Source organism: Symphodus melops, assembly GCF_947650265.1.
Source record: "Symphodus melops genome assembly, chromosome: 9".
NCBI classification, from domain to species: Eukaryota; Metazoa; Chordata; class Actinopteri; order Labriformes; family Labridae; genus Symphodus; species Symphodus melops.
Genome location: NC_136699.1, coordinates 12,599,760 through 12,626,028, shown reverse-complemented (window position 1 = coordinate 12,626,028; position 26,269 = coordinate 12,599,760). Strand labels below are relative to the sequence as shown.

Sequence of the window (26,269 nt, the reverse complement as noted above, 5' to 3'; positions counted from 1 at the left end):
AGATGGCTGCAAGCACAGTTCATTTGACTGTGAAATAAGCCTATTAAGAAGAATTCTTACTCATAGTACCCTTTAATTCTGCCAATCAGAATTTCAAATTAGGCTTGACTGTTGTACTCCGTGCCCTGCTGCTGTGATTTCATGTGGAAATAAAATCAATTATATCCAGAAAGAAGACACATATAAATGCAGAACACAGGGTGATTGTGTGTTTGTGTTCCTGCTGTGAATGCTTGTGCTTTTTGATCAGGGCCAAAGCCAGAAGGAGAGCTCCAAATCAGCCATGATGTACATCCAGGAGTTGAAGTCAGACTACAGAGACACACAGCTGCTGAGCTGTCTGGAATCTCTGCGTGTCTCTCTAAATAACAACCCTGTCAGGTAACACACACGTGTCCTTAAAGTACACCCTCATGAAGGGACTATGACATTAAAACAGTGACCAGTCAAACACTGGGAAATGCCTCCAATATATGCTCTCAGTCATCTGATGGGGAGTCCAGATTTCACTCCAATCAAGACTTTGTGGCAATTTTTTTTTTAGTTACTTATCGTTCAACATCAAACTATGCCTCTTCAGATCGTAGGACATTTTACTGAAAGAAAGATCTCAAAACTCGAGATTTTAGTAAAGGAAGAACAATTAAAAAAAAAAAAGGTTTGTGTTACCTAAAGGGCTTCATAGTGTTTTCAGGAGATGTGCTTGTTATGTGAATTGTTGACTGTGTAATCTGTTGGTGTGTGTGTGAATGTCACTGGTTGTCTGTGTGTTTGTTTTGTGTGTTGAAATGAAAACAATCAAATACGACGACGCGCTTCGACTGGAGCTTTTGTTTGCATGAGAATCTTACAAGGAAAGCAAAATTCTCTCATAGTCCTGAACCGACTCCATCTTCATACGAGTTAGACCAATCACAATCAGGCTCTCAACAACCAATAAGAATGCAAGTTACCAACACATAACTAGAAGTGTTGCTCAGCAACCACACTAATATTCTGTGGAAATATAACAGTGAGTCAGTCCTGTGAATGACTGGGGACCAGTCCAGGGTGTACCCCACACCTCGCCCTGTCACAGCTGGGACTGGGCCATTATCCAAATGGGACAATCCTAATAGATAATGGGTGGATGGATGTTTGTTCTAAGAGTATAGTTAAAGTTTAAAAGCACCATCAACATGTCGTCCTGTCCTTTTCAGTTGGGTGCAGAACTTTGGAGATGAGGGGCTGGCCCTGCTGCTCAATCTGCTCAGGAGACTACAGGAGGAAAAAGACGAGTACCCGTAAGCCACATCAACCAGAGTGAAGCTATTGTGATATCTCTCACCGTGTTTTTAATGTCTTTATTTCTTTCTTAATTACCAACTAGAATGACGGGAGTAAAATGTCAACACGAGATCATTCGCTGCCTAAAAGCCTTTATGAACAACAAGGTAAGACAAACTCAAAGTTTGTTATTGAACATCAGAACATCTAATCCTTTATGTTTCGACTGAACATAGATGTAAGGACTAGTGATGGAATCGTCTGTCATTTCTGCCTTCATGGTAGTGTAGCGATTCCTCCACTAGAGGGCATTTTGAGTGCAGTGCGATCCCATTTGTTCAGTTCCATCATCAGTAACCTTTAAGATGGTTTTGAGTTCTTCATGTCCAACTTAAAGTAATCCACACAAATCTTATTAAAAGCATGACATTTCTCTTCTGAAATTCAAAGAAACACAAATGTCAAACCTCTCTTTATTACCCTAAAGTTATGCACAACTTGTTTTGATTGGTAGAGATCAACGTACTAAAAAAAAGTGACACTAAGACTTACATTTAAAGAGAAAACTGTTTATGGTTCAATAAAGATATTGATTCAATAATTTTGAAAGGATGACATACGAATTTTAACTAAACAAATCTGTCATTGTACTTGGTGTAATCAATAACCATAGCAACAGCCTTGAGTAAAAACAACAATAAAAACATGTTTTTGATGCGTGTTCTTTCTCTTTCTTATCACTGACTTAATTGCATGCTCGTTTTTTCCAAAGTTGCTTTTGTCAAAACCTGTTTTGTCCTTCAAAAACGCCAACCTAGTCTGTTCTCTCTCCTCTAAGTATGGTCTAAAATCCATGCTGGAGTTAGATGAGGGAATTCCTCTGCTGGTCAGAGCCATTAACCCTAGGGTGCCCCATATGATGGTGGATGCTGTCAAGCTGCTTTCCGCCATTTCAATCCTGGAACATCCAGAGAACCTGTACGTAGCATTTCACTTGTTTTATTAAACACACAGAAAGGATGCCCAGTGTTCCCAGCAGTTTATGTCTGAAACAACAGTCTGTGTGTGGTGAAATACAAAGTTAGTGTTTAGCTGCTTGATGTGTAATGAATAGCAATGTAGCATTGAGATCAATCATAGTCCAATAAAAGTGGTTACATAGAGAAACCAAATGTTGTTCTTCATCCTGTAATGATTTTACCTCATGTAACTTTATGTTTTTTCTTTCCAGTCATGAGCGTGTTCTGGAGGCCATAACGGAGGAGGCAGAGAAACGAGACATTGAGCGGTTTCAGCCTATCCTTACTGGCATGAGCAATCACAACATTGCTCTTAAGGTAAACATGCACACGCTTTAACAGGGATTATACTGATACAATAACCAATCCTCCTGTGTGAATTTCTTCCTAATATTTGAAGACAGCGCTGCTCCACACAATCTGATGTAACATATTGAAGGTGTAATCCATAGCTGACCTCATCATATGTTTTTTTTTTTTTTGCAGGGTGGCTGCATGCAGCTGATTAATGCCTTGATAAGCCGGGGAGACGAGTTGGATTTTAGGATCCATATTCGCTCTGAACTACTGAGATTGGGACTCAGGGACCAGCTGAGGGTACAGAAATCTCTCTTTTGATCTTCTCTTCAAGGGACTCTCAAACAACAAACATTTGCATCATGTCTCTGCCGTTCTCGCCTCTGTTAGGCTGTCTGACTGAAACGCAGTGATATACTGTAGAAACATTCTCTTAAAGTCAATGTGCTTTCCCTCCCCTACCTTTTCTTCCTTTTGCCTGCATCCCATCACTCTCCCTGCAGGAGGTGCGACTGATAGAAAACGAAGAGCTGAGGGTGCAACTCATGGTGTTTGATGAGCAGGCTGAAGATGACTCCGAGGACCTCAAAGCGCGTCTTGATGACATCCGGATTGAAATGGAATATCCTTCCACTGGGAAAAATGTTCCATCTGTAAAAATAGACAGGGTCTTCTTTTTGACCTTGAAAAACGTAAAACCAGGTTACAACATACAAATTTGAATGCTTGTGGTTTCAATGTTTTTTTTGATGGCTTGAGTGAGAGAAACAACCTTAAAAATGACAAAATAAGAATGTCTGAGGTAGACAGAATGCAGCATTATATAGATGTATTCCCTCCATAAAACAAACAACTCCTTCTGTTTCCCTTTAGCGATGTGTTAGACTCATTGTAACCCTTTGCTGGCCTCTTTTCTAAAAAAAAAGTCGGATCACTGCACCTGAATTAATAACTTTATTCTTGGCGTATCTTAATGATTTTGTCCTTATCTGACAAAGATACATATTTAAAGGGACAGATGCAGAGGACACTGCTATCTTTATCGGAAAACAATTACTTTTTTCTCTCTTTTTTTGACTTGATGAGAGAGCAAAGCTACACAGAGTTTTAATGACGATCTTAAAAAAGAGATAAGAGAAATCACCCTCTGTTAATCTGAAAAAACATTTCCAAAAGGACATTAACCAACTGCTGTTATTCATCCAGCTGCTTTTGACATGCAGTTCTGTTTTTTAACACCAGGTGTCTCCTGCAAGTAACCTGCAGTCTGCAACACTCTATCTGATACCTGCTTGCATTTAACACAGAAGGTCAAATTCAACTTAAAGACAAATGAATGCTTGATAGAAGTTTTGAAAAGAAATGTTGAGATTCAATCAAACCGGCCTTGTTGAATGAGATCACCTAAAGGATGATAAGTCTTGTGTTTTTTTTTCATTGGTTTAAACCTTAACTGTTTTTCTTCACTGATGTGAGGGAGGTGTTTGAAATCTTAGTCAACACCGTGAAGGACTCGAAGGGCGAGGGCCACTTCCTGTCTGTGATGCAGCACCTGCTTCTGATCCGCAATGATTATTTGGCCAGGTAGCACATGAGCGTGTACACACCCCTTCATGCCCACTCATGACACACAGCCTTCTGCTCTCATTCACATGCCAGAGAAGACTGTTGGTATAGTAAGGATTTGACTCTGGTTAAAGAGACAGGGATTTACTTCATTCTGTTGATTTATCGTCTGTTTAGTTTCAGGTTTACCTTTTTAGAATAATGTTTGAGCTTTAGGTGTAAAAAATATTTTTTTCAATATCATGCTGTCATATCATCACACACTCACAAGAAAGGATGTATGTTACTATCTAAGGGTTTCTTTTTTTATTACATGAATGATTAAAAAACCCTATAATGACCAAGCCGAAAGCAAAAACCCAAGATGGAGAAATGTTTTACTTTTCTTCAATTACTCTTCCTCCACCCCTCCCTCTACAGTTTTTTTTTTTTTTTTTGTGTTGCTGTTTGTTTTCTAGAGCGCAGTGGAAAGGCTGATAAATGAATACATGCAACGAAATCCAATTTCATTTTAATAGAAATGAACACCATCATTTCTTATCAGCCGAAATATGCTAATGTCCCTCCCTCTGTCTTCCGAAGCCCTTTGGGCTTTAGCAAGAGAAACAGAGGAGAAAGAGGAGTGGAATGATTGAATGACATGACGAGGCTAGAATAATGTTGAGGACCAGTTGACTTGTAGGCACATCCACACACCTGTTTACAAATCTACACATACATGTGTTTGGACATGTAAGCACGCGGGTCCACTTTCACAAACAGTCGTAAAACACCAGCAGGCAGTCCCACGTATGTGTTGAGTTAGTGTTGTTGTTGGTTCAGAGTCAGAGGCATGTTATCAGACAGACAGGAAATTCAGATTTCTTTGTAACAGTTTGAAGACTATATATTGAGGATTGAAGAGGAAGGCTGACCCCTATAAGTATTTTACCTTCCCTCTTGAACCCATCAGTCTTTCCTTTCCGTCCAGGTTAGCCAGTGAAAGACAATAAAGGGAGTCTTTAATGGACTCCACAGAGAGACAGGAAGTGAGAGTGGAAAGAGATTTAGAGTCTCTGACATGCAGCTTTATGATTACAGAGACAAAGAGAAAAGGCGGGTCGGGGGCTGAATTGACAGTTAAGGTCAGTAGTTACAGTAAGATGATTCAGGAAATAGGAGAGAGGGATGTAGAAGAAGTGAAGTTGGTATTTATGTAGGAGGGAATGAAAGCATTCATTCATTCTTGGTCTTTTTGTGCTGTCCAACCACGTCTTTCCTTCAAATGTGAATTTCTTCTTTTATTGTGTTGTGGCTCATGAAGATGACCAAAATTCTGCTGCTGTTTCCCTTCATGCCACTAGATGTCTATCTCGCTCCACGGATAAATCTAAGCTTTCGGAAAGAAGACCTTGAAGTGTAGTGAAGGAGTGAAATAAGTGTTTGACAAAAGCAGAGTGAGTAAGAAAGACGAGACAGTCGGCGAGAGAATAAATAAAGTATTGAGTTTGTGACTCTGGCAGCATCTAATGGGGTCAGGGAATAAGACACCTGCAGAATCGACTGTCTGTGTGAAGCTGGCTTGATCAGACACGGGGGCACTGGACGTGCACCAACTCACTCTCACTCACAGTTGTACACAATCAATCTTTGTGACAAGAAACTTAAACTGTCATGCTCACAAAGACAGCCAATCTCAGTGGCAGACAAAGTGACAAAGCATGTGTGCTCACACATTTGTCTGAACAAATGAACCTGGTTGCTCCGCGTCAGTCCCATCCCGTGTTCACCGCAGGTTTCCTCTAAAGGCACATTCCCCGGATTCTGTAAAAAGAATATACCTGTCAGAAGAGTCATGGTCCACACAACATGCAACATTTTTTTGTTGTAGAGAAATAGAGAGCCTCTCTCTCTTTGCCCAGGACCGCTTGTTCATGTTCACCATTATTGTCCATTTTCTCTCTCTCTCTCTCTGCAGGCCTCAGTACTACAAACTGATAGACGAGTGCATTGCTCAGATTGTGCTTCACAGGAATGGAGCAGACCCTGACTTCAAGTGCCGTAACCTCAGCCTCAACATTGAAGGCTTGATAGGTGAGTTGTGTTTTTAGACCAAAGAAGCACAGAATTCAACATAGCCTGCTGTCACTGCAGTCCAACATTTCTTTGTCCACCTTCTTTTACATCAAATACCACATGAACATGTCATTCAGATGCACCAAAATTAAATATTTGGCCTATAAGTGTTGCTGTTGTCCATACCCTTGATTTCATTAATTTTGTCCAATTACTTGTAACATTGTCTGTCTGCATTGTTGACAAATCTGTATTGGCACATACGAACCACAAGGTGGTGCCATAGAGGGAGTGTGTATCAGTGTGGGCTGAACTCAGCTACAGGTTTTATTGACTTGCTTGAGTATATAAAAAAATAAACTTTATCTAAAGGACAAAAACGTAATCAAACCAGGCAATCACAGAGAGTGATTTAAAATACCTCCACCCTGTTCCAGTGTTAACACTCAGTAAGAGATAAGTAAGCTGTTTTGTCTTTCCAGGAACTGGTTATGATAACTGTTAGAAAATCAAGCGGCAGGATGGTACAATAATCACAAGATACATGAATCCCTCAATCCTCATTTTGTGCAACTCTTAATAAAGAAAGTGAATCTGAAGAAGAAAAATCAAATGTGTACCATCTTACTCTACTGTCTTCTCCTGTACAGAGCTTCATCGTTGTCTTCTTGATGAGCTGCAGTAAATGCCAAGAGAAAAACAGCTCCTTAATTGTTTGCATGAACTAGATTTAATGAAGCCTTTAATTCTTCACCGAGCTGTAGTTTTTTCTATTTATACAAGCTCAAGTCCAGTTACCATCATTTCCATTGGATGAGTGTCAGAAAGAATCTTTTGATAGCCAGTATGAAAAGAAGAAAGTGTTTGATCCTGGCTGTTATTTAAAGACAAACCTGAAAATGATGAACTTTACCTAACAGAAAGATCTGTCCAGGGAAAGGATTTCATTTGCCAGTGGTCAATGTCAGTAACATTTGCTCCTATGAAGTGCGGGATTAATGGTACGTGCATGTGGAGTTATGGATTTGAATGACAGCTGAAGTGTTGATTAGGAAGCACCTGCTGAGGAGAGTCAAATAAACCAGAACAGAGTGAAGGTGCAGGCCGTGTCTCAAGAGTTCAATATTCCTTTATGGCAGGTCTCCGTTGCTCACCGCAGGAGGCTCTAATTGCTCTGCTTCTAAATGCGTCCTGACACACGCGCACATACAGGCTGGCTGGCCTCCTTTAAGGCTGCCAGAGTTATTATCGGTGGAGAGCAGCCCAATTCTGCCCTGCATGCATTATTTAGTGTTTTTCTTTGAACTCTGAAATTCAGCACAGTTTTTCCCCTCCATATTCTGGCTCCCTTAGTGCTCTCTATTCAAAGTTTGTCCCATTTAGCTTAGCTACCATGACTGAAGTAACCCCCCTCCCTCCATTACACTTCCAATAACCATGTGAACTCGTACACGAATACACAATCTGACATTGTATGTGTGTTGGCATATTAAAATGGGGTTCTTTCATCTGGAAAAACCATCTTTCTCACAAAATAGATTTCTCATTTTCCCCTGCTTTGCTTACCAGCCTGTTTATATATAAAGAAACATGCATATTTTTAACTCCTTTTCCATTTTCTCATGCAACTGAAGACTCAAACTTTCTCTTCAGAATCTGTATATCACTCTCTGTAAGTTTATGTAATTTCTACACTTTCTAATTTAGCTTTTCCAAGCGCCTCTGTCTCTGAAATCTATCTGTTTGATCCCTCTCCTGGGCATCATGATTAGCTGTCTTTGATCCAGTGACTTTTTGGCATTCATCTTCATGTTAATTAGCTCTTTTATTGCACATGCTCGCTAAGCCCTTGGGCACTGAACCACCTGTAGACCCTGCAATTATTCTGTAAAAGTACCCTGTTGGTCAGCCTGTGTCCTTTCCACCCTCTCCTCTGCCAAGCAGAACCTCGGATAATGATAGCTCCCCCACTGTTATACAGGATTTCTTATAGTTTTGCAGTCTGTCAGAAAAAAATCAAAAGAGGGGAATGTACAAAAAAATAGATTTGTGAGAGGTTTTTCACAAAGAAGGAAATTAGTGTGCTTTCATTTTCTCACAACACACAGTCCTGGAAAGATGTATATACTGAATGCTTGAATTTGAGCATGCAGCTGATAGTCTCCCATTGTAATGATATGAAGCTTTAATTCCATCCGTGAGCTTGACTTTGACCAGTGTGATAAAGGAAGAATAGGAACACTTGCTCTGTGTGCAAGTGTCTTCTTGTAAATGTGCACAGCATGTGTCAGACTGAAGGGTGTGATGCCTTCATGTCCAGACAGGTGCACGTGGCTGTCTGAAACCCTTTATTGTCCATCACCCTTTTTCATGTTCCTCTTTTCCTTCCTCATGTCCTCTCTCTGTTTGTCCACAGACAACATGGTGGATCAGACTAAGGTGGAAACGAGCCAGGCGAAGGCAAATGAGCTGGAGAAAAAGGTGAAACAGGAACAAGTGAATTAAGATTTAAAGATCTGTAAAGCATACAAATTAATACCTGCAACGACCACATGTCATACATAGAGACACATTTAACCATCAACAAAGGAGCACACACACACTTACAATTATAAAGACAAAAAAAAGTCATGCATAGTAAAGGACACTGTCATAACAATGGACACTGTGGTATCATACTGAAGTCTTTGTTTTCTGGCTGACAAGGGACAACAAATGTGAAAGAGGGTGACTTGAATGAGCACACATCTGAAAGCTAATACTCTTAAAGGGACACACACACACATAAATTGACACAAGGGGATACATGCCTTGATTGCAGTGTGCTGCTACCCTGATGTTTCTGTCCCAGTGACAAGATAATTGCAAAGAGGGAGTCGACACTCGCCTTCATTCAGGCTCCCGGCGGAAAGACACACACTCCCTTTGGATCATATCCATTAAATGCATGCACACCCACACAGTAGACGTTACATGAGCACACTTGGATTAATTCTCCTTGACCACACACACCCTCCATATTGCTGGTTGTGTATGATGGGGTAATTGTCGGCAGTCTCTTTGGCAGGAATTAGGGATGAGGCTGTCAGGCTGCTGACAGCGAGAGTAACCAATCTGCTGTCTGCAAATTAAACAGCCATGCATTTCACTGTGTTCACGGATTCATCCGTTTAAAAACTCTCACCCTGTGTGTCAAGTGCCCTCCAAGCAAAATCCTTGAAAATGTTTGAAAGTGAGAAAATTAAAATTGCTGTAAATGGAAGTGAGCTCATACAAGGGCACTGAAGCATCCTAGCTCATAATTGACACTAATATGCAGTGTAAATTATACAATGAAACTGAAAGTACTAGACAGCAGGGAATGGCTTCTACAGGTCTTACAGATATGATTACTGTCACAGCATTAGGAGCTTGTACATGTGACAGGGTTGGTGTCAGTGCACTGTACTCCTTATCTATCATCCTTTAGAAAATGAATAGATTTTAAAATTCTCTAGTATTAGTGGTGGTTATTGTTATAGAAGAAACCTGCTTTTGATCACTTTGGTATTCTCACATTACTGGTGATGTCCAAGCTATAAAGAGAAGATTTTAGAACACTGTTGTAATCGTGAATGACGGTACAGCCCTATGCAAACCAGGGAGGCCTCCTGTCCAGGGAAGGGATTTGATAAATTGGTGGATATGACTCTTATGGCTGAACATCATAAATATAAGCTGTCCATTACACAAAAATAAAGATGACTTCTTTCACAACAATCTAGTATCCGTCCTTCCTCAGAAAAGAAAATGCCTTTTGAGATGTTTCCTCTTGAAAGAACTTTGTTGTTTTTTTGGTCTGCATTCAGTATATGTTCAATTACTCTGAGTCTGACACCCTCTATGACCCTTTACATGTGTGTTAGTTGGATGCGGAGCTGACGGCACGCCACGAGTTGCAGGTGGAGCTAAAGAAACTGGAGGGAGACTATGAGCACAAGCTGCAGGACTTGAGCCAAGAGAAGGAACAACTGGCAATTTCTAAGCAGGAACGAGAAAAGGAGAACCAGGGACTACAACAACAGCTAAGCACTCTGCAACAGCAGGTACACACGCACACGCATACACACTCACACCAATACAAAGGAGCTCACATCTTTTTTCGGGAGCTAAACACATTTTTATCCAAAAGGCTCAAATTCAAATTGAAGCTGCTTTCATCTTAACTGAGTTCTGTTTGGCTGGAATATTGAGTCAGTAAGATAATTGACAAATCATTTCTCTACTTATGTTTGATATTTAAAGAAATCTTGAAGTTAATGCTTAAATTCACTTAATTAAAAGTGAGTTGGACCCAGAATGACTCCTCCAGAAATCTTAGCAGCATCTTATAGCATTTCTATAATTTCTTCATTGTGAAGTTAATATAAAAGAAACAAAACATTTGGACTGAATTTATAACAATAAAGTCAGATTAATAAATACGTTTTTAATGTCCAAAAAAATAAATAAAATAAAACCTTTAGCGAGCACAATATTGCAGAAAACTTTGCACCAAAAAGTTTTCCAACAACTCTGCACACCCACACAAATGCAGAAGCCCCCTGGCCTAAATGATTTGGCCAACTGTTAGCATGACACACAAATAGAGAAAAAAGAATGTTGTGAAATAAAGCCAAATCCTTTACAGATGCTGAATTTACTAGATTCAGATTGAGGAGTATAAAAGTGGCGAAAGGGAGACGAGTGAAGAAGACAAGGGAAGGATGAAGATGAGGAGAACAAAAATGAAAAGGCCAAGCTACACACATGCAGGGGGGTTGTGTTTGTGTGTGTTAACTCATACATTAGGGAGGCAAAGACGAGGATTGTTTAGCTGTCAGTGTCCTGCTGCCACACCAGCTGGACTCTGCCTCACAGTGTCACCCCAACTCACCAACACACCAAGTGACCCAGAACAGTCTGCCTCTGTGCATGTGCGCTCACAACCACATGAAGAAGTGTGTGTGTGTGTGTGTGTGTGTGTGTGTGTGTGTGTGTGTGTGTGTGTGTGTGTGTGTGTGTGTGTGTGTGTGTGTGTGTGTGTGTGTGTGTGTGTGTGTGTGTGTGTGTGTGTGTGTGTGTGTGTGTGTGTGTGTGTGTGTGTGTGTGTGTGTGATTGTCAGTAAACACGGCTTCCAAAATGAGCTTCATCCAATGTGGCTGATGCCAGCAGAGTCATCTTCTCACCAAGCAGCAGCCAAAGACACACACAAACATGCATATGCACACACAGTTGTCCTACGCATCGGCAGCATTAGCAGCCAGTCAGACATCTAACAAGCTTCTCATACTAAGATAGCTCACTTGGTCAGTGTTTGAGGCACTGCCCATCGAAGATTTCTTCACATGTTGAGTTCTCTCACTGTCCCTTTGTGTGATGCTGTGCCCATCTCTTCATCTGCTGCCGCGCTAAGAAAGCCTGCCTCAGAGCCCCTTTATGTCTGTTACTCTTCTTTTCATAGTCCGAGGAGACAGCTTAAACAATTTGTCACATCCCATTTACACTAACACTCCTCCACACATACACACTCCCTGTTTACTTTGTTCACTACGCCGCACTTTACCACTATACTTCTCTTAACTTCTCCATACCTGCCTGCTTTAAATCGCATCATGTACAGTCCCATTCAAGCCCAAGTCTCGGCTCCTGTGCCACTGTTTTGGCTCACGTCAGTTAAACAGACAGTTTATTGAAGTGGTCAGTTTTCTTAAGATCTGTTGCCTAACTTGTGTAAATGCTGAAATAAGTATTTCAGTTTTGGAACGAAAGATTGATTTCATCACCAGTGCTAATTAAGAAGTTTGTCCTCCTCTTTTAAAACTTTTTCTTTTGAATTGGGCTTAAACCCCCCCCCCCCCCCTATGTTTTTGTCTCTGTGCCTTATAGTACATTCTTTCCCCATCTCTCCAAAAACTCAATTCTGCCCAGACTTTAATCCCCACTCTATGTCACTCTTCCCCTCTTTTGTTCTGCTGTTTTTTTTCCTTCTCTAAAATCTAATCACTCTGTTGGCACTGCTATTCACTGGTAAGGGTGGATGGCTAATCTTAAGAAAATTGATTTCTATTCAAGAAATAAACAACAACTATGTTCACCCACTGCATGCTATTATGACAAATGACTGTATGGTGTTCGAGAATGTCCAGGTTTATGTCAGGTCATAGATTCATGGATGTTTGTCCTTTTTCTCTGCAGATTGAAAAGCTGTCTAATGATCTGGAAGAGGCCAAGACTAAAGTTGTTACAGTCACCGTCCCTGTGCCAACGTCTGGTTTGCCCCCTCCACCCCCTGCCCCTCCTCTCCCTGGCCAGAATGCTGGTATGCCACCTCCACCTCCACCCCCTCCCCTCCCAGGCCATGCGGCCATGCCGATCCCCCCACCCGCTCCACCTTTACCGGGTCATGCCGGTCTTCCTCCCCCACCTCCTCCGCCTCCTTTGCCAGGTATGCCAGGACCTCCACCCCCTCCACCCCTCCCTGGCATGCCAATACCGCCACCCCCTCCACCCCTACCTGGGATGGGACCTCCACCCCCTCCACCCTTACCTGGGATGGGACCTCCACCACCTCCGCCTTTACCTGGGGCTCCTGGTATTCCTCCTCCACCACCAGGCCCAGGCATGCCTCCCCCCCCACCATTTGGCATGGGGGGCTGGGGTGCCCCTGCACCACCTGCACTGCCTTTCGGGCTCCAGGCTAAGAAGGAGTACAAGCCCGAGGTCCAGCTGAAGAGAGCCAACTGGAGAAAGGTCAGTCCTCAGATGTATGACATGTCTCACCTGTAATGCATTTCTTGGTCCTCTGTGTTGTGAAGACATCAGGTGCAGTCAACATGAAGTTACACGTGAACATAAAACCAGGAATTTATTCTTTTAAAGTCTATATCATTTCGTGTCCTCACGATCCATTTTGAAAAAGGTTCAAGTGTGATTTAGAGAGAAATGTGAGATGGAGGTATAACAATGAGATGCATGCTTGTTTCTCATGACGGTGTGCTTCATGTTTTTCCTCTTCTCTCTCATCTGGGATAGTTTAAACATCAAAATGACCCTCTCTCTTTCTTTAGCCTAAGAGCTACTGTTTAATGGCTTCAGCAGACTTCATCAGCATTTAGCTTCTCTCTCTTCTCTCTCTCTCTCTCTCTCTCTCTCTCTCTCTCTCTCTCTCTCTCTCTCTCTCTCTCTCTCTTCTCTCTCTCTCTCTCTCTCTCTCTCTCTCTCTCTCTCTCTCTCTCTCTCTCTCTCTCTCTCTCTCTCTCTCTCTCTCTCTCTCTCGTGAGGGTGTTTGACGAGGATGTCACAGAAATTGCTTTTTAATAAGCCTTCTTCTTTTAACTGCGCCGCTGAAAGATAATTAAATTGCTGCTAGAAAGGACAGTATTCTTTTGTAATTTAAATTGACTTTTTTTTCTCCTCTCGCTTGCTCTCATCATCCTCTTGCTTTCTTTCGTGCTCCTTCAGCTCATCCCCATATCACATTTCTCTTCTCTTTTCTCTGCCTTTTCTGTCCTACATCCACATCCCTGAGGCTTTGTCCATAATGAAAGGCCTGATATCTGTAAATTTACTACCAATGCTCTCTCTGTTTCACTTTCTCTCCATTTCCTTCTCTTTGATGAGAACACTCAGAAAGTGACAGAAAGGAAAACATACTAAGTAAATTGTGCCTTGTGACCAGAATAGAGAAGGAGAAAGAGAGAACCAAGACAAAGGCAGCAATGCAGAGAGAGCTCCTTAGAAAGGTTGAAGGAATAAAGGATCAGGGAATCAAAAAAAAAAAAGGGAAGTCTTTGTATGTCTTTGCTTTTCTGTTTGTGAAGCAGGAGACGCTTTGTGGCAGAGACAGTGAGTGAAGATGAGAGAAAATGACTTCTTTTCTCTTCTCCCTTTCCTCTTCATTCCTTGCTTCCTTCACTTCCCCCTCTACCTGCTTTCTATGTTTGTTTGTATTAAAGACCTTTTTATCTACACAGTTTATTTTGCCTTTTTACATGATAGAAACTTCTCAACATGTTGAACAGAAACAAACCAGAACTTCTCTGTTTTGTCTCCTTCTTTCTGACCTTTGTTTCTCTTAGATCGGACCTGAGGACCTCTCTGAGAACAGTTTCTGGACCAAGGCCAAAGAGGAGAAATTTGAAAACAACGAGCTCTTTGCCAAACTCACGTTGACCTTCTCCTCTCAGACTAAGAGTGAGTGTTGGGTTCGCATGTTTTTACTGACGCTGTTATCATGTCGAGTTTCACCTGACGAGCCGTTTCCCCTTCTCTTTTCTCACCTCTCCCAATGTGCCTCCAATCCCTCCCTTCCTCCACATCTATTTTCAATCCTCCTGCTCGGCTTCCAACAGCCTCAAAAGGTAAGAATGTCACACACAAACTTTCATTTTGTTCGTCTTCACACATTCTCTCCTGCCTTTCTCACCCTTCGATTCCTCTGCTTGGAGGACACACCGCGCATTTACATTATTCAGCAACTCGGTGTCAAAACAGAATCTCACACAAGTTCATGAATAAACCACCCGCACCTGTGTTTGTGTTCGTCTTCTCCACGTGCTCGTGACTTGTTGTGCGGAGGCCGCTCGCTCGCGACTGGGGGCAACTGAATTGGGACTTTGGGGACAGAGAGGGAGATGGACAAAGGGAGGAGGGTAGAGGACGGGATAAGGAGAAGGTCACTGATGTCCTTTGACTCGCCACCTGCTGTCCTGGCACAAAGCGCTGACACACAGGCCTGCGCTCACACACGCACACCTGTCCACTTCTGTCACCTTGTCCCAGTGTCACTGAGCCTTCTGCTCCAACTCCTCCATATTCATTACATAACCAGGACACTAGGAAATCGCAGACAGACAGTGTGTGTGTGTGTGTGTGTATAACTCCGTGTGACCTTCAGATTCAGGCTCAGTGTATATGCACACACAGTCTTGCCCATCGTCATATACAGAAACAAAGTGTGCATACACACACGGCTGACATTTAACTGACATCAACAGCTTGCATCAGTGTTGGCAGCTGTCCCATCGGCATTCACCTGTATGGCTAATTCCTAACGTCCGCCTGTCACTCTTTGATTTGACCCCCTTCCCCACCAGCACCCACGCCTCAACTTTTTATTGGCTGAGACAGCCGCTTGTTCTGGTTGATATCTAATAACCTTTTCTGAGAGCAGACTATGAAGACACCCTGGCCTTTTCAGTGCAGTATACCTGTCTGTTAGTCTGCATCTGTGTGTCTGTGTGTGTGTGTGTGTGTGCGTGTGTTTTGAGAAAGAAGAGGTCGGAACTAAGTAGCAGACTCAACGTAACCATGGTATCATTTGGTTATCCGGCTTCTCGGACTCACATTAAGCTGTCACATGATGCTGCTTCTCTATAAGTCAGCCATCATGATCATGTGTCACATGGGCAAAGGGAGATAGATTACAACACATGGCTGAACATAAAAGGTCAATATGTAACAGAACAGCATCATTTACAAAGTCAGATCAAACTGTAATACGAGAAACTATAAAGTTAAGATTTATTCTAAGAAGAGCATCACATGTAGCCGACTGTTTGAATTTGGAAATGAAAGCTTGTGATATCACTGATCAGTTATTGATGCAGGAAAGATTTGACCATCAGTACATCTGTAAAGTAAGTCAATAAATGTTTCTGAACTAACCTTACAGGCAGTTTTAGAGTTTTTTGCTGAAGCCCGACTGGTGGGAAACATTTTGGACATGTGGAGCAAATCAAAATGAAAAACAGAATTACATTTGTGAAAAGGCTTAACGGCACTTCCCAGTCTGATTAGTTCAACAAGTACAAGGCTTTCATGAGTTTGATGTTTCCGTTGTAGGATATCGGTTATATGTGTTTCATATCTGTCACATGCAACATCATACCAGGAAGCTGAAGTGCTTGTCACTCTTGTCCTTCCCCTCTCACCGTCTGCTCACTGAGCACAGAGACTTCAGGGTCAAGAGAATTGATTGCTCAGTAGGTAGGTTGGGCGTTGCTAAACATGACCTCCTCCAGGGCAGGTTAGCTGTGCATCACAAGCGACCATGGTCATGACAAAAGTCGTTCTCCATTTGTAATCTTAGAATTAACCCCAAAGTTGCCTCCTTCATAGTCCAGGCCTCGGCTGCTGTTTCCTTATTACTCTGTGTTGCTATTTTCTGAATGTGTAGTTGTGGTGTGGTAGTTCTTTGACACAGAATGGGATTTCATTAAGCTGATTTGAGGCATCTCCTGTTTTGTGTGAGTGTGCATATCTGGTTTAATCTACACTGTGACTGGCTATGCAAATGTAACCTTCACCTCATGTCATTCTTTCTCTTTCTAAACACACACTGCTCAAGGCCTAGTTCACTCACCTCCTGACCTCTCTCACATTCTCCTTATCCCTCACCTCTGGGAGCCTCACTCTTCCTCATCCTCCTGTTCCTTTTCCTCTTTGCGCCTCCCCTTCCTCGTTACCCAGAGAAAGCAGACCAACTCCACACTGAGCCACAGCTGACCCTTCCTGACCCTTCTTTTCCTCCTCTCCATCAGCTGCCTGGCAGCACATCTGGGTTGGCATGTACACACACATACACACCCACACTAAGAGCAGACGTGCAGGGTGGTAATGTGCTCAGGGCAGGGTCAGAGGTGACCTCGGAGCTTCGGTGGAAGAGCAGAGAGCTGATGGTGGGAGACACGCCCTCTGGCTGTAAATGGCTCTATCCTTTGCTCTTTTTCTCTGTACGGTAGTTATTTCTGTTTTCTGTCTGTGTATCTCCAGCTCTGTGTGCATCTGATTCTGTAACACTTTCCTGAGAACAGGGTTAGATTTTCGTTTAAGGTCAGAACAGTTGTCTTTAATGCTGCTGTTTTTTTTCCTGCTGAGAATTTAACCGAACAAACTTGCAACAAAAAAAACCCAACAAAACTGATGGATATCAGCATCAATCATTTTGTGCATAGAGATATGATCCTAACAAGCAGAAATTTTGTGAAATCATACATTCTATATGCCAATGAAGCTGCTATACTGTATGACACGTAGCATTAACACACGTCTGAACCAAATCCATCAAAGAAGACTCCCTAAATGTTCTCTTCATTTTTCTGATGGTTTCACTTTTCTTATTCAAAACGAGTCCTGCCTCAGATCTAATGTCACCACATTAAACTGATCTGCACAAAACACACAGACAGACACACCACCTTTCCTTCTGCCTGATCACATCGCTGGCAACGTGTTTTCATCCGTTTTTCTGAGTAAGGCAAATGTATAACCAATCCAGGCTACTTGATTTATTCCAGCCCAAACTTCTTCACCTCTCTTCTTTACCTCTTAAGCTACTTAACTTGCCTCGCAAACTACACCGTCTCAGCCAAGGCCGCCGTCTGTAGTGCAGTGCTGCTGAACATCTTGTTCACAAGGATACACATAGAAAACTAAGCTACCTACATGGGAAATAAGACATTTCAAAGTCAGTCAATAAAACAAGCAAGGTTTTCTTATTGAAGATGCAAGCTCTCAAGGTTTTCACAAGGTGCCGCACCTCGGGGAGCTGTTTCAGTAGATTCTTTCAGACGTGCTGCTGGCTCCTGATAGCAATCTCTCTGAGTAAGAGTGAATCCATCTGTGTGATGTTGATAAACCATATTTCCATTACATGACTTGAGATTAAAGGTACATTCGAATGATATCCTAGCGCCGCTTTTTGAAAGAACCGGTGTACGAATAGATTCTGAATCAGATGGAAAAAGTTCTTAATTTGGTTCAACTGATGCAGAGTCTGAGGTGATAGCAAGCTGATACACGTTACGTATCTGTACAGTTTGATCCGTTTTCAACTTCCCATTCATTATTCTTAGAAATGAAATAGATTGTAGCTAGCAGAGTGAGTGCAGACATCATGCTGCTGTGCTTCCATCCTCTTCCCTGCAAGACACTTGGAAGGATTATATTCCCCCCCATTATTCTGCTTTACTCACAACTATAAGAATCGCAATCATGAACAACTAAGTGGTTTAGATGAGCAGGTTTGTAGTGAAGCAGTTTGAGGATTTCAGACAGTGGGCGTATCTCTTCCTTCAGCCTATAATATCCTCACTTTGAAGGTTTGTGTCTACTTTCTCTTAACTTTCATTTCATGACGAAAATAACAGTCGATGCAAAAACAGGAGGAAGGAATCTGAACAGGGTTCATTTTAATGCACAGTAGCCAACTTTCCTAAAGGGCAGGAGGACAGTGACAAGGCTACAATTCTAACACGTCTCCTTTAATATGGGAATACATATCCTGAACTGTCCTTTTCTCACTTCTTCATCTTTGTGTGATAGCAGGTGCCTTTTGAAGTCGGCACCTCAGATAGCCCAATTAGCAAAAGAAGGAGAGAGAGAGACAAGAAATGGAGCGAGGAGGAGAAGGTGGTTGGATGACGGAGTGCGAGCAGAGGGAGAGGTTGGGCTTCGGGGAGCGCTGCTGATTAATTCGATTCGGGAAAGAAAAGGAGAGAAAAGGGCCAGGAGCATATATGATTATTAATCCTCATAATGTGAGGATCATTTTCATATCCCAATTCTCCAGCCTCACTCTTTTCTCTCCTCTGCGTCTCGGTCTCTGTTGCTGTTTCTCTTCTGATCTGTTGTCATACAAGGACCCAATTTCTCTTTTTTTTTCACCTGAGATCCCCCGTCGTCCCATTAAGTTTGTGATGCCTTCCATTTGGATATCCCTGCGCAGTGCACACCTACACGTGTAACGGCGCCTTCCTGCATCAAACGGCTCCCTGTAAAATCGACACAGTATTATTGCAGATGAGTGCATGTTCGGCAGTGAGAGGATGCCTGCGTGCTGGTGTGTGTGCTCGAGAGTGGGTGGTAAAGCCTCGCCACATTTACAAACCAATTATAATAAGCCTTTTGATCTCCCTGTGTTCTGAAGAAATCAATTTCCCTCTCTGTAGGTATGTGTGTCTGTGTGTGTATGTGGATTTGAGTCGAGTTTCCTCTCATGTCTGTTCCATTCACATCCACTTTAATGAGCCACCAATCAGCAAGGAAGTGTTTGTCTGAGTGCGTGCCGCTCTCTGGTTATAGCCCAATCAGTTAAAGGGATGAGATGAGATATGTAATTTATTAGCAATGAAAGCACCAAGAGGCACGGACAATTATTTTTTTTTACTGTTGTTGTTAAGGTCATTTCAACTTCTGCTAAACAGGCTTCACAACATTTTGTTACTGTACACTGTGAGAAGGTTTTTTGTTTGTCACCCGCCGGGAAACATTTCCATTCTTATGCTTTCTTGTTTCTCCATCCAGCAAAGGGATTGCAGGAATGTTACAAAAGTGTCAGCTCCCTGTGATGCATCGTCTCTGAATATTTAAACCCCTCGGCCATTCATGAGGCACCAGTCACAGACAATACATCATGTGGAAAAAAAGTCATCCAGTTTAGTGTCTGATCTGATTCTGTGGCTGCGGTTGCTGCTCCAAACTTGACAGGTCTAATAAATTACATTGAAGTTATTGTTGAAAATGACCACAGGTTAGAGGAGCAAAGACCCTGTTTCACCTCCACACTTAGCTGCCTTATTTCTTCCACCCGTCCGTCTCCTCCTCCTCCTCCTCCTCCTCCTCATAATCATTCCATTTTCCTAATCCTCCCCCCACAAGCAACCTCGAGAAGTTGTTTGTTTATCACTCTTGGATCCCTCTAGGTCACAGCCAACAAACATTTGTGAGTGCGTGTGTGTCTGTGGCTCCTTTTGTGTGTATGATTGTGTATAATTAGGGAGCGTTTTAGATAACAGTTTATGGCATATGCAGACTCAGAGCTGCACTCTCCCGAGACTCTTTAAAAACTGTACTAATAAAGCACTTAGATGACTAAATGAGGAATGGGCAAACTGTATTAAGCCATAGGAGTGTTAGCGATTGTGCTAAATGAGTATTGGCTTTGAAAAGCTTGTGCGTGTAATGTGTTTTAACCCCTCTGCCAGTGTGTATGTTTGTGTTTGTGAAGCCCACAGTAACAGGCCTTGTTAATAAACCATGCAGTTCTCAGGCTGGGGATGCAAAAAGAGAAGCAGATTAATGCAAGGGTCACTAATGCTGTAGAGAGAGCTGAGAAAAACAGCACACCATTCTTCTCTTCTCTCTTATTGGATCCATTTTTCACTGCAGCCGTTCTTCCACTTAAATCTGTAATACCTCTTTTCTTGCCCCAACTATTTACCAACAATAAATGGATGGCAGGCTGCATACAGTCTGTGTACGGTGGTGTCTGAAAAGCACCTACAGCTCATGTATAGACCTGCCTTTCAGTTTAAAGGTATAACCTATAAATGAGGACGTCATGTTCATAGACTGTTCATTTGTTTACGTGCACCGGTGCTTACTTTAAAATCTAAACTATACCTCTTAAGCCCTTAACAGTAGCAGTGCATTAGGCAGGCTTTGCTCACTATCTAAGCCTCAGTGTGTTATTCTCAGTATGGCAATAGAAAGCATTCCCTCATTCGCCGTCTCTTTGTGGTTGAGGAACAGCCGCAAATCGCCGCTCATTCATCAGGCCTTATCAGGTTCAAACACATCGGTGTGTGCTCACATTGGCTTCCCCTGCCAAATGCAACGGCTCACTCACACACACAAGCAGAGGCATAGTCTTTTGCATACACGTGTAAACGGGGCTACCGCGCAGACATACACTTACATGCTTTTGTCCCCACACATTCTCTTCATCCCATTCCTTCCGCCATGCCTCCCTCGTTATATTTCTCTCCGCTGTTTTACATGCAAATGAGCTGAGTGAACTCATGCTGGAGCATTACAGCTGCGTGTGTGTGCCTAATCTCCTTGCTGCCTTTTCTCTTTCCTGAAGATTATCCTGTTTTTAAACAAACAAAAAAAAAAAAAAAAGCCTTCTTCGCCTCACTGGGCTTCTCTCCCAAATAGCCCTCCATTCGGTCAGCCATCCATCCATCTATCTATCTATCTAGCCAGACAGCAAGCAAGCGTCTCTTTTCTCATCCCAACACCATTTAAAGGTTTCTAGTGATATGACAACCGAGCAGGAACCTAGAGATCCTCTGTGTGTTTGTAATCTTTCTGAATGTGAGTGTGTTTCATTGAGGGATTGGGTGATAAGCTCAAAAGCTTGTTAAACATGCTAAGTATCCCCAGTTCCGAGGGGCAAAAACAGGAAAAGTGAAGGAAGGGATATGTATGCACACCTACACTCCTTCCACCCACTCGTCTTTCCTGTTTCGCTCCTCTCGGTCTCAGCAGCATACTTTTTCTCCCTCCCACTCTCTTCCTCGGCGTTTCCGATATATGGATGCATTTTGTGTGTGCGCTCTCTTAAATGAGTGTGCGCCTATGTCTCAGGTGTCGAAGTGGTCATAAAAGTAAGGGAGTCGCTTTTTTATGTTTGCATTAAGATGAGGAGGGGGAAAAGAAAGTCATGCTGACATTGTACCAATGACTAGAAAGCATGTTAATCAGGAGAAAAGAGGAAGATGAGAAGAAAAGAAGAGTCAAAGTGCGCCCTAGATTGACTCACTGGCAGCTCTGCCGCCTGGCAGCAAACCTCCTCTTTATTTTTTTTTTGCAATATTAGCTACCTATTCCTGAGGGCATAACACACACACACACACACACACACACACACACACACACACACACACACACACACACACACACAGGAGACTTAGCCGACTTTGATGTCACTGATAGCATACATAAAAGATGGAGCAGTAAAGAGCAACAACTTCAAAGATGGAGTTGACAAGATAGCAGCATTAACCCTCATCTCCCTTCCTCTTCCTCCTCTATCCCTTGATTTCCTCATCTCTCTTCCCTTATCTCGACCCGATAAAAGGATTCTCATGAAGAAAGACAATGAACAAGGGATGAAAACAGAAACATGACGGAGGACTGGTGGTGGGGTAGTGTGTGTGTGTGTGTGGGGGGGGGGGGGGAGTGACGATGAAGCAAGCTGTAAAATGAGCAAAGGCAAGATTGATGGCAGTGACAGAGGCATTTGAAAGTGTCCTTTAAAGTCCAACGCTCCTATCTCAGTGGAATTGTTTAACTGTAGCCTTAAGCTGCTTCTGATGCGGCGTGAGCTGGCTATAGTGAGTTATTAGGGCGCCGTTAGACGATCTTCCCCATTATGCTCATGGTGTAGACCGTGTCTTCAGGGCTCTCGGAAAAACACACATATTAAAACAATCAATTTCATCCAAACTTTGCAAACACTTTCACCAACTTTCTTTAGGTGTGCGTCATCTTGTTTATTTCAGTGTGTGTGTGTGTTTGTGTGTGTGTGCACCATGTGTTTCTTAACTCTGTATTTGTGTGTTGTAACCCGTTCAGCTTTTACTTGTGCTGCAACATATCCTCTGGGCTCCAGCGATGCGCCTTTGTTTAATATGAGTAACCCAGTGACATTTACACCTCGAACCGATGGTATTTACAGGGCTTTGTGGGCCAGGCCATGCTCCACTTCCTGACCTTAATCTGCTAGCACTAACGGTGCATGTGTGTGTTCACATGTTTATGTGTCACGGATGTGAATGTGTACGGGAGTACAATAACACCGTGCCTTTCAAATTGCTTCTCCTTCTTTTTTCTCGCCGCTCCGCTCCGGTGTTGTGCTCGTAGCTGCCTGTTAGTGTGTGTGTATTTGCATACTGAAGCCCTTACTCCATTACTCAGTATCTGCATATGTCGTGTTCTGTGAGACGTGGGTTCTGCTTCACCCTGCAGGCACCTTAATTTTTCACCATGCTGTGTGCTACACTACACTACAAGCATGAAAGTGTACGTCTACATCACCTCCCTCCCTCCCCCTCTCCCTATTCATCTACCTCCCCCAGCCTCATATTCTGACACAACCACCACCCACCCCTTGCCACACACGCACGCACACACACACACGCACACACGCACTTGCACGCCTAATCAAAGCAAGGAGCTCTCTAGATTAGCACTTGAGAAAACTCCCTAAAGACATTCCTTCATTTTGACCATTTCAGGTACTCTCTCTTTCCTCCCCCTCACCTCCTCCCCTCCTAGCTTTGAATTTTTAACCTCCCCGCTGAATAAGAGATGTGGCCGTCCTCGTGGGGAACAGAAAGTTGGAGGGAGGGCAAGTAATGAAGGGAAAGAGAGAGAGGGCGGTGGAGGCAGAAGGGAAAAGGTTGTCCCTAAACATGCTTTCACATTTATCCCCTAAAAACTCCACTCTGTATGCTCAATAATGCATGACCAGCTCTCACTCCCCACCCCCTTCCCCTTCCTCTCATCCCCCCCACTCTTCCTTCATCTCCTTCATCTTCCTCTTGTCGGTTCCCCAAGCGCTCATCACTCCACCCAGCAGATTAACTGCAGGGTGAAACTGAGACTGGTAAAGCCGGGTGAGGGTAGCAGGGCACCAGGGACTAACAGTAAAAGAAAGTGTGAGAGAGAAAGCAGATGAGTGATTTGTCATTATATGAATGGAGGTACTACTTCAAGTATTGATCACAGCCAGCAGACTTTTCAGAGGGTGTGTGGAGCTTAGCTGGCTCTGCAATTTAAAGTTAGACTCCACCTTGGCTTAAACAAAGATGGTGGAGTGATTAAACCCCTCTGAATTCATTAATAATTACCGGTTCTTCCGGGACAATATCAGTGGAGACGCAGCTCAACCTATATGCATGTGTTCATGTTTTCACGTGTACTTTCTATATTTCCTTATGTGTGTATGTGTACTTGAAAGTGCTTTGTCTGCTGTAACTGTTACACTTGAGACGTGAAGCAGAAACGGGGAACCTTTCAGGACTTGTTGTGCATGCACACAGCATCAGCAGCCACTCCTGTCTGATTTGGTGATACACCCGAGACTTCTAAAGATCTCTCCAAGAATGTTGTTTTAAGTCTGTTGTGGGAAGTTTTTCAAGAAGCCCGAGAGTTCTCTGCTTTAAAAGTTTCATGTTGATTTTTGCTCAGAAGGTTTTTTCCCCTTCTCAGCGGTTTCTTTTTTCTACCCTCAAAGAAAATAGTGGTTTAATACTGCAAGAGCAACAGAGCTGAACAGCATTGCAAATTACACTTACAATATTAGAATAGTAAGTATTGGGGATCTTGACAGCACATCTGATAGGCTTAAAGTGGGGTATTCTTTGTTTAACCAAGTTTTTTCAATTTAATTAGAATTTTTAATAAAATCTTAAATTAAACATTTGTATTGTCCTTTAAGTTCTGAGGATATCCAAGGCTTTAAAGCTTCTCCAGGAAGAACTACAAACATGCTGCTTTTCCTTTCATCTAGAGTCTGAAAACAAAATCATGTGGCAGTTCATGCAGATCTACACTTTCTTAGTGAGAGAGTAACTAAACACCGAGTTGTTTGATGGCTCTCTAGGTAGTGGGCCAACCCAGAAAAGTTTGCTGCTTCCAAAGGAAAGTGCTAATTTTTGGGAACTGGATTTATGATAAAAGCCAGCTGGAGGAAACAAACATTAGGGCTGGGGGGGGGGGTGAGGTGTTCTGCACTGTTTGCCAGAAAAAACAAAGTAAAGTGAAGGTAACTTGTTCAAACCTGCATTCTGAAAGTCAAAAATGCTTCGACACAACAAGGTCAGAGTTTGCCTAAAAGTTAGGCCCAAAATATGTTAACAACATATAAAGGAATATCTACAGTTTTTCAAATTCAAATTAATCTTAAAACATCAACATAAATATGACTTTCCAAAAGTGCAGGCACTGCTTAGAAAGAGTGTTGATTATTGTCAAAGATACAGATGGATGGAAACTAATCTTGGTTCAGGAGACGAGAAGACGGATTGTGTTATTGAGGCTGGAGTGAAGGAGAGAGGCACAGAATGGATGAGGCTCGGAGAAGGACGAATGGAGGTAGAAGTGATCTGTGTGCGATTTTGAAGAGAGCACCAAGGGAGGGAATGACAAATGATCAAAAGGTGAAGAGACAGGAAGCGACAAGAGTGATGGAGGAGTTGGAGATGGAGGTGAGGTAAAATGAGGAAACGTGGGCAAGTTAGCTGTGAGGACATGTGAGTGAGAATAAGATGAAAAGAGAGGATTGGCAGGTGTTCAGATTGGTCTTAGTGACGTACTGTACCGCTGGCTGCTTGGACAGCTGCAGGAGAGATGACTCTGCTTCGAATGGAGGTGACTTGATGAACGTGTGTTTTACATGCCTTTATCCAATGTCGAAGGGAGAGAACAGACAAGGAGGACAGAGACCTTTTAATAGTCCTCCTCTTCTCTCTGCTGTTTTTTTTTTCTTTTCTTTTTTTTCATTTTGCTCTGAGGGTTAGAACACCTCACAGCGAGCATTTCTCTCCTCACTCCTCCAACAATGTTTAGTTTAGTGTGTTTGGCTCGCCACTGAAGCTCCCTGCTCCTATTCCATTTTTTTGGTCTTCCTTTCAATAGGTTATTCAGGGCTCGGTACTTCACTATACACAGTTAGTGGTCAGTCAACACACACACACACACACACTACGCCACCGCCTCTCCTTCGAGATTCTCTGCTTAATACTGCATAGCACTTAGAGGCATCAACAAGGCTTGTGGTACTCCACTGAGGTGTAGAATGCATGAAAGCATGCTAATTCCCCCCCCAACTCTCTCCTTGTATCCCTTTGTGACCCCCCCCCCCCTTTTCCATCCATCCATCATACTCACTCCCACTTCTGAAAGTCTCCTCCTTTAATATGCACAGGGGGAGAAAAACACACTCACAGTAAAACAAAATACAGTATGTTATTGTTTATTCATTAATGCTGTGGTACAAAGGTACCACAGCATTTAGATAAACATATTAAGATGTTGACCAACTCACTGATTAGAGCTTTGAAGAACGGAGTCATATTGACGATCTCATGTCAAAAACTGTGGAAGTGCCCTCTTACACTGACAAAGTTGACTCTTCCTAACAGAAAAGCAACAGTGAAATAAAACAACCCTACAGTGAGTGATTGTATTTTAATGCAGAACATTAGGCATTAGCCAATTCAATAACTGCATTCAAACAATGATGTATATTTTT

At 42.7% G+C, this 26,269-nt stretch overlaps 1 protein-coding gene across 1 annotated transcript in view; it reads left to right on the top strand.

The window, feature by feature from the left end:
* The window catches only part of diaph1 (diaphanous related formin 1), a 38,034-nt gene extending 23,029 nt beyond the window's left edge, over positions 1 to 15,005 (top strand). Inside the window, exons 5-18 of the mRNA XM_079351889.1 lie at positions 251 to 381; positions 1,200 to 1,283; positions 1,370 to 1,433; positions 2,105 to 2,244; positions 2,498 to 2,603; positions 2,772 to 2,882; positions 3,086 to 3,235; positions 4,063 to 4,166; positions 6,106 to 6,221; positions 8,620 to 8,684; positions 10,109 to 10,288; positions 12,421 to 12,975; positions 14,304 to 14,418; positions 14,577 to 15,005. Of these exons, the coding sequence (XP_079208015.1) occupies positions 251 to 381; positions 1,200 to 1,283; positions 1,370 to 1,433; positions 2,105 to 2,244; positions 2,498 to 2,603; positions 2,772 to 2,882; positions 3,086 to 3,235; positions 4,063 to 4,166; positions 6,106 to 6,221; positions 8,620 to 8,684; positions 10,109 to 10,288; positions 12,421 to 12,975; positions 14,304 to 14,418; positions 14,577 to 14,788 (2,133 nt within the window). The 3' untranslated portion in view covers positions 14,789 to 15,005. The remainder of the gene's footprint in view (positions 1 to 250; positions 382 to 1,199; positions 1,284 to 1,369; positions 1,434 to 2,104; positions 2,245 to 2,497; positions 2,604 to 2,771; positions 2,883 to 3,085; positions 3,236 to 4,062; positions 4,167 to 6,105; positions 6,222 to 8,619; positions 8,685 to 10,108; positions 10,289 to 12,420; positions 12,976 to 14,303; positions 14,419 to 14,576) is intronic.
* The last annotated feature ends 11,264 nt before the right edge of the window (positions 15,006 to 26,269 follow it).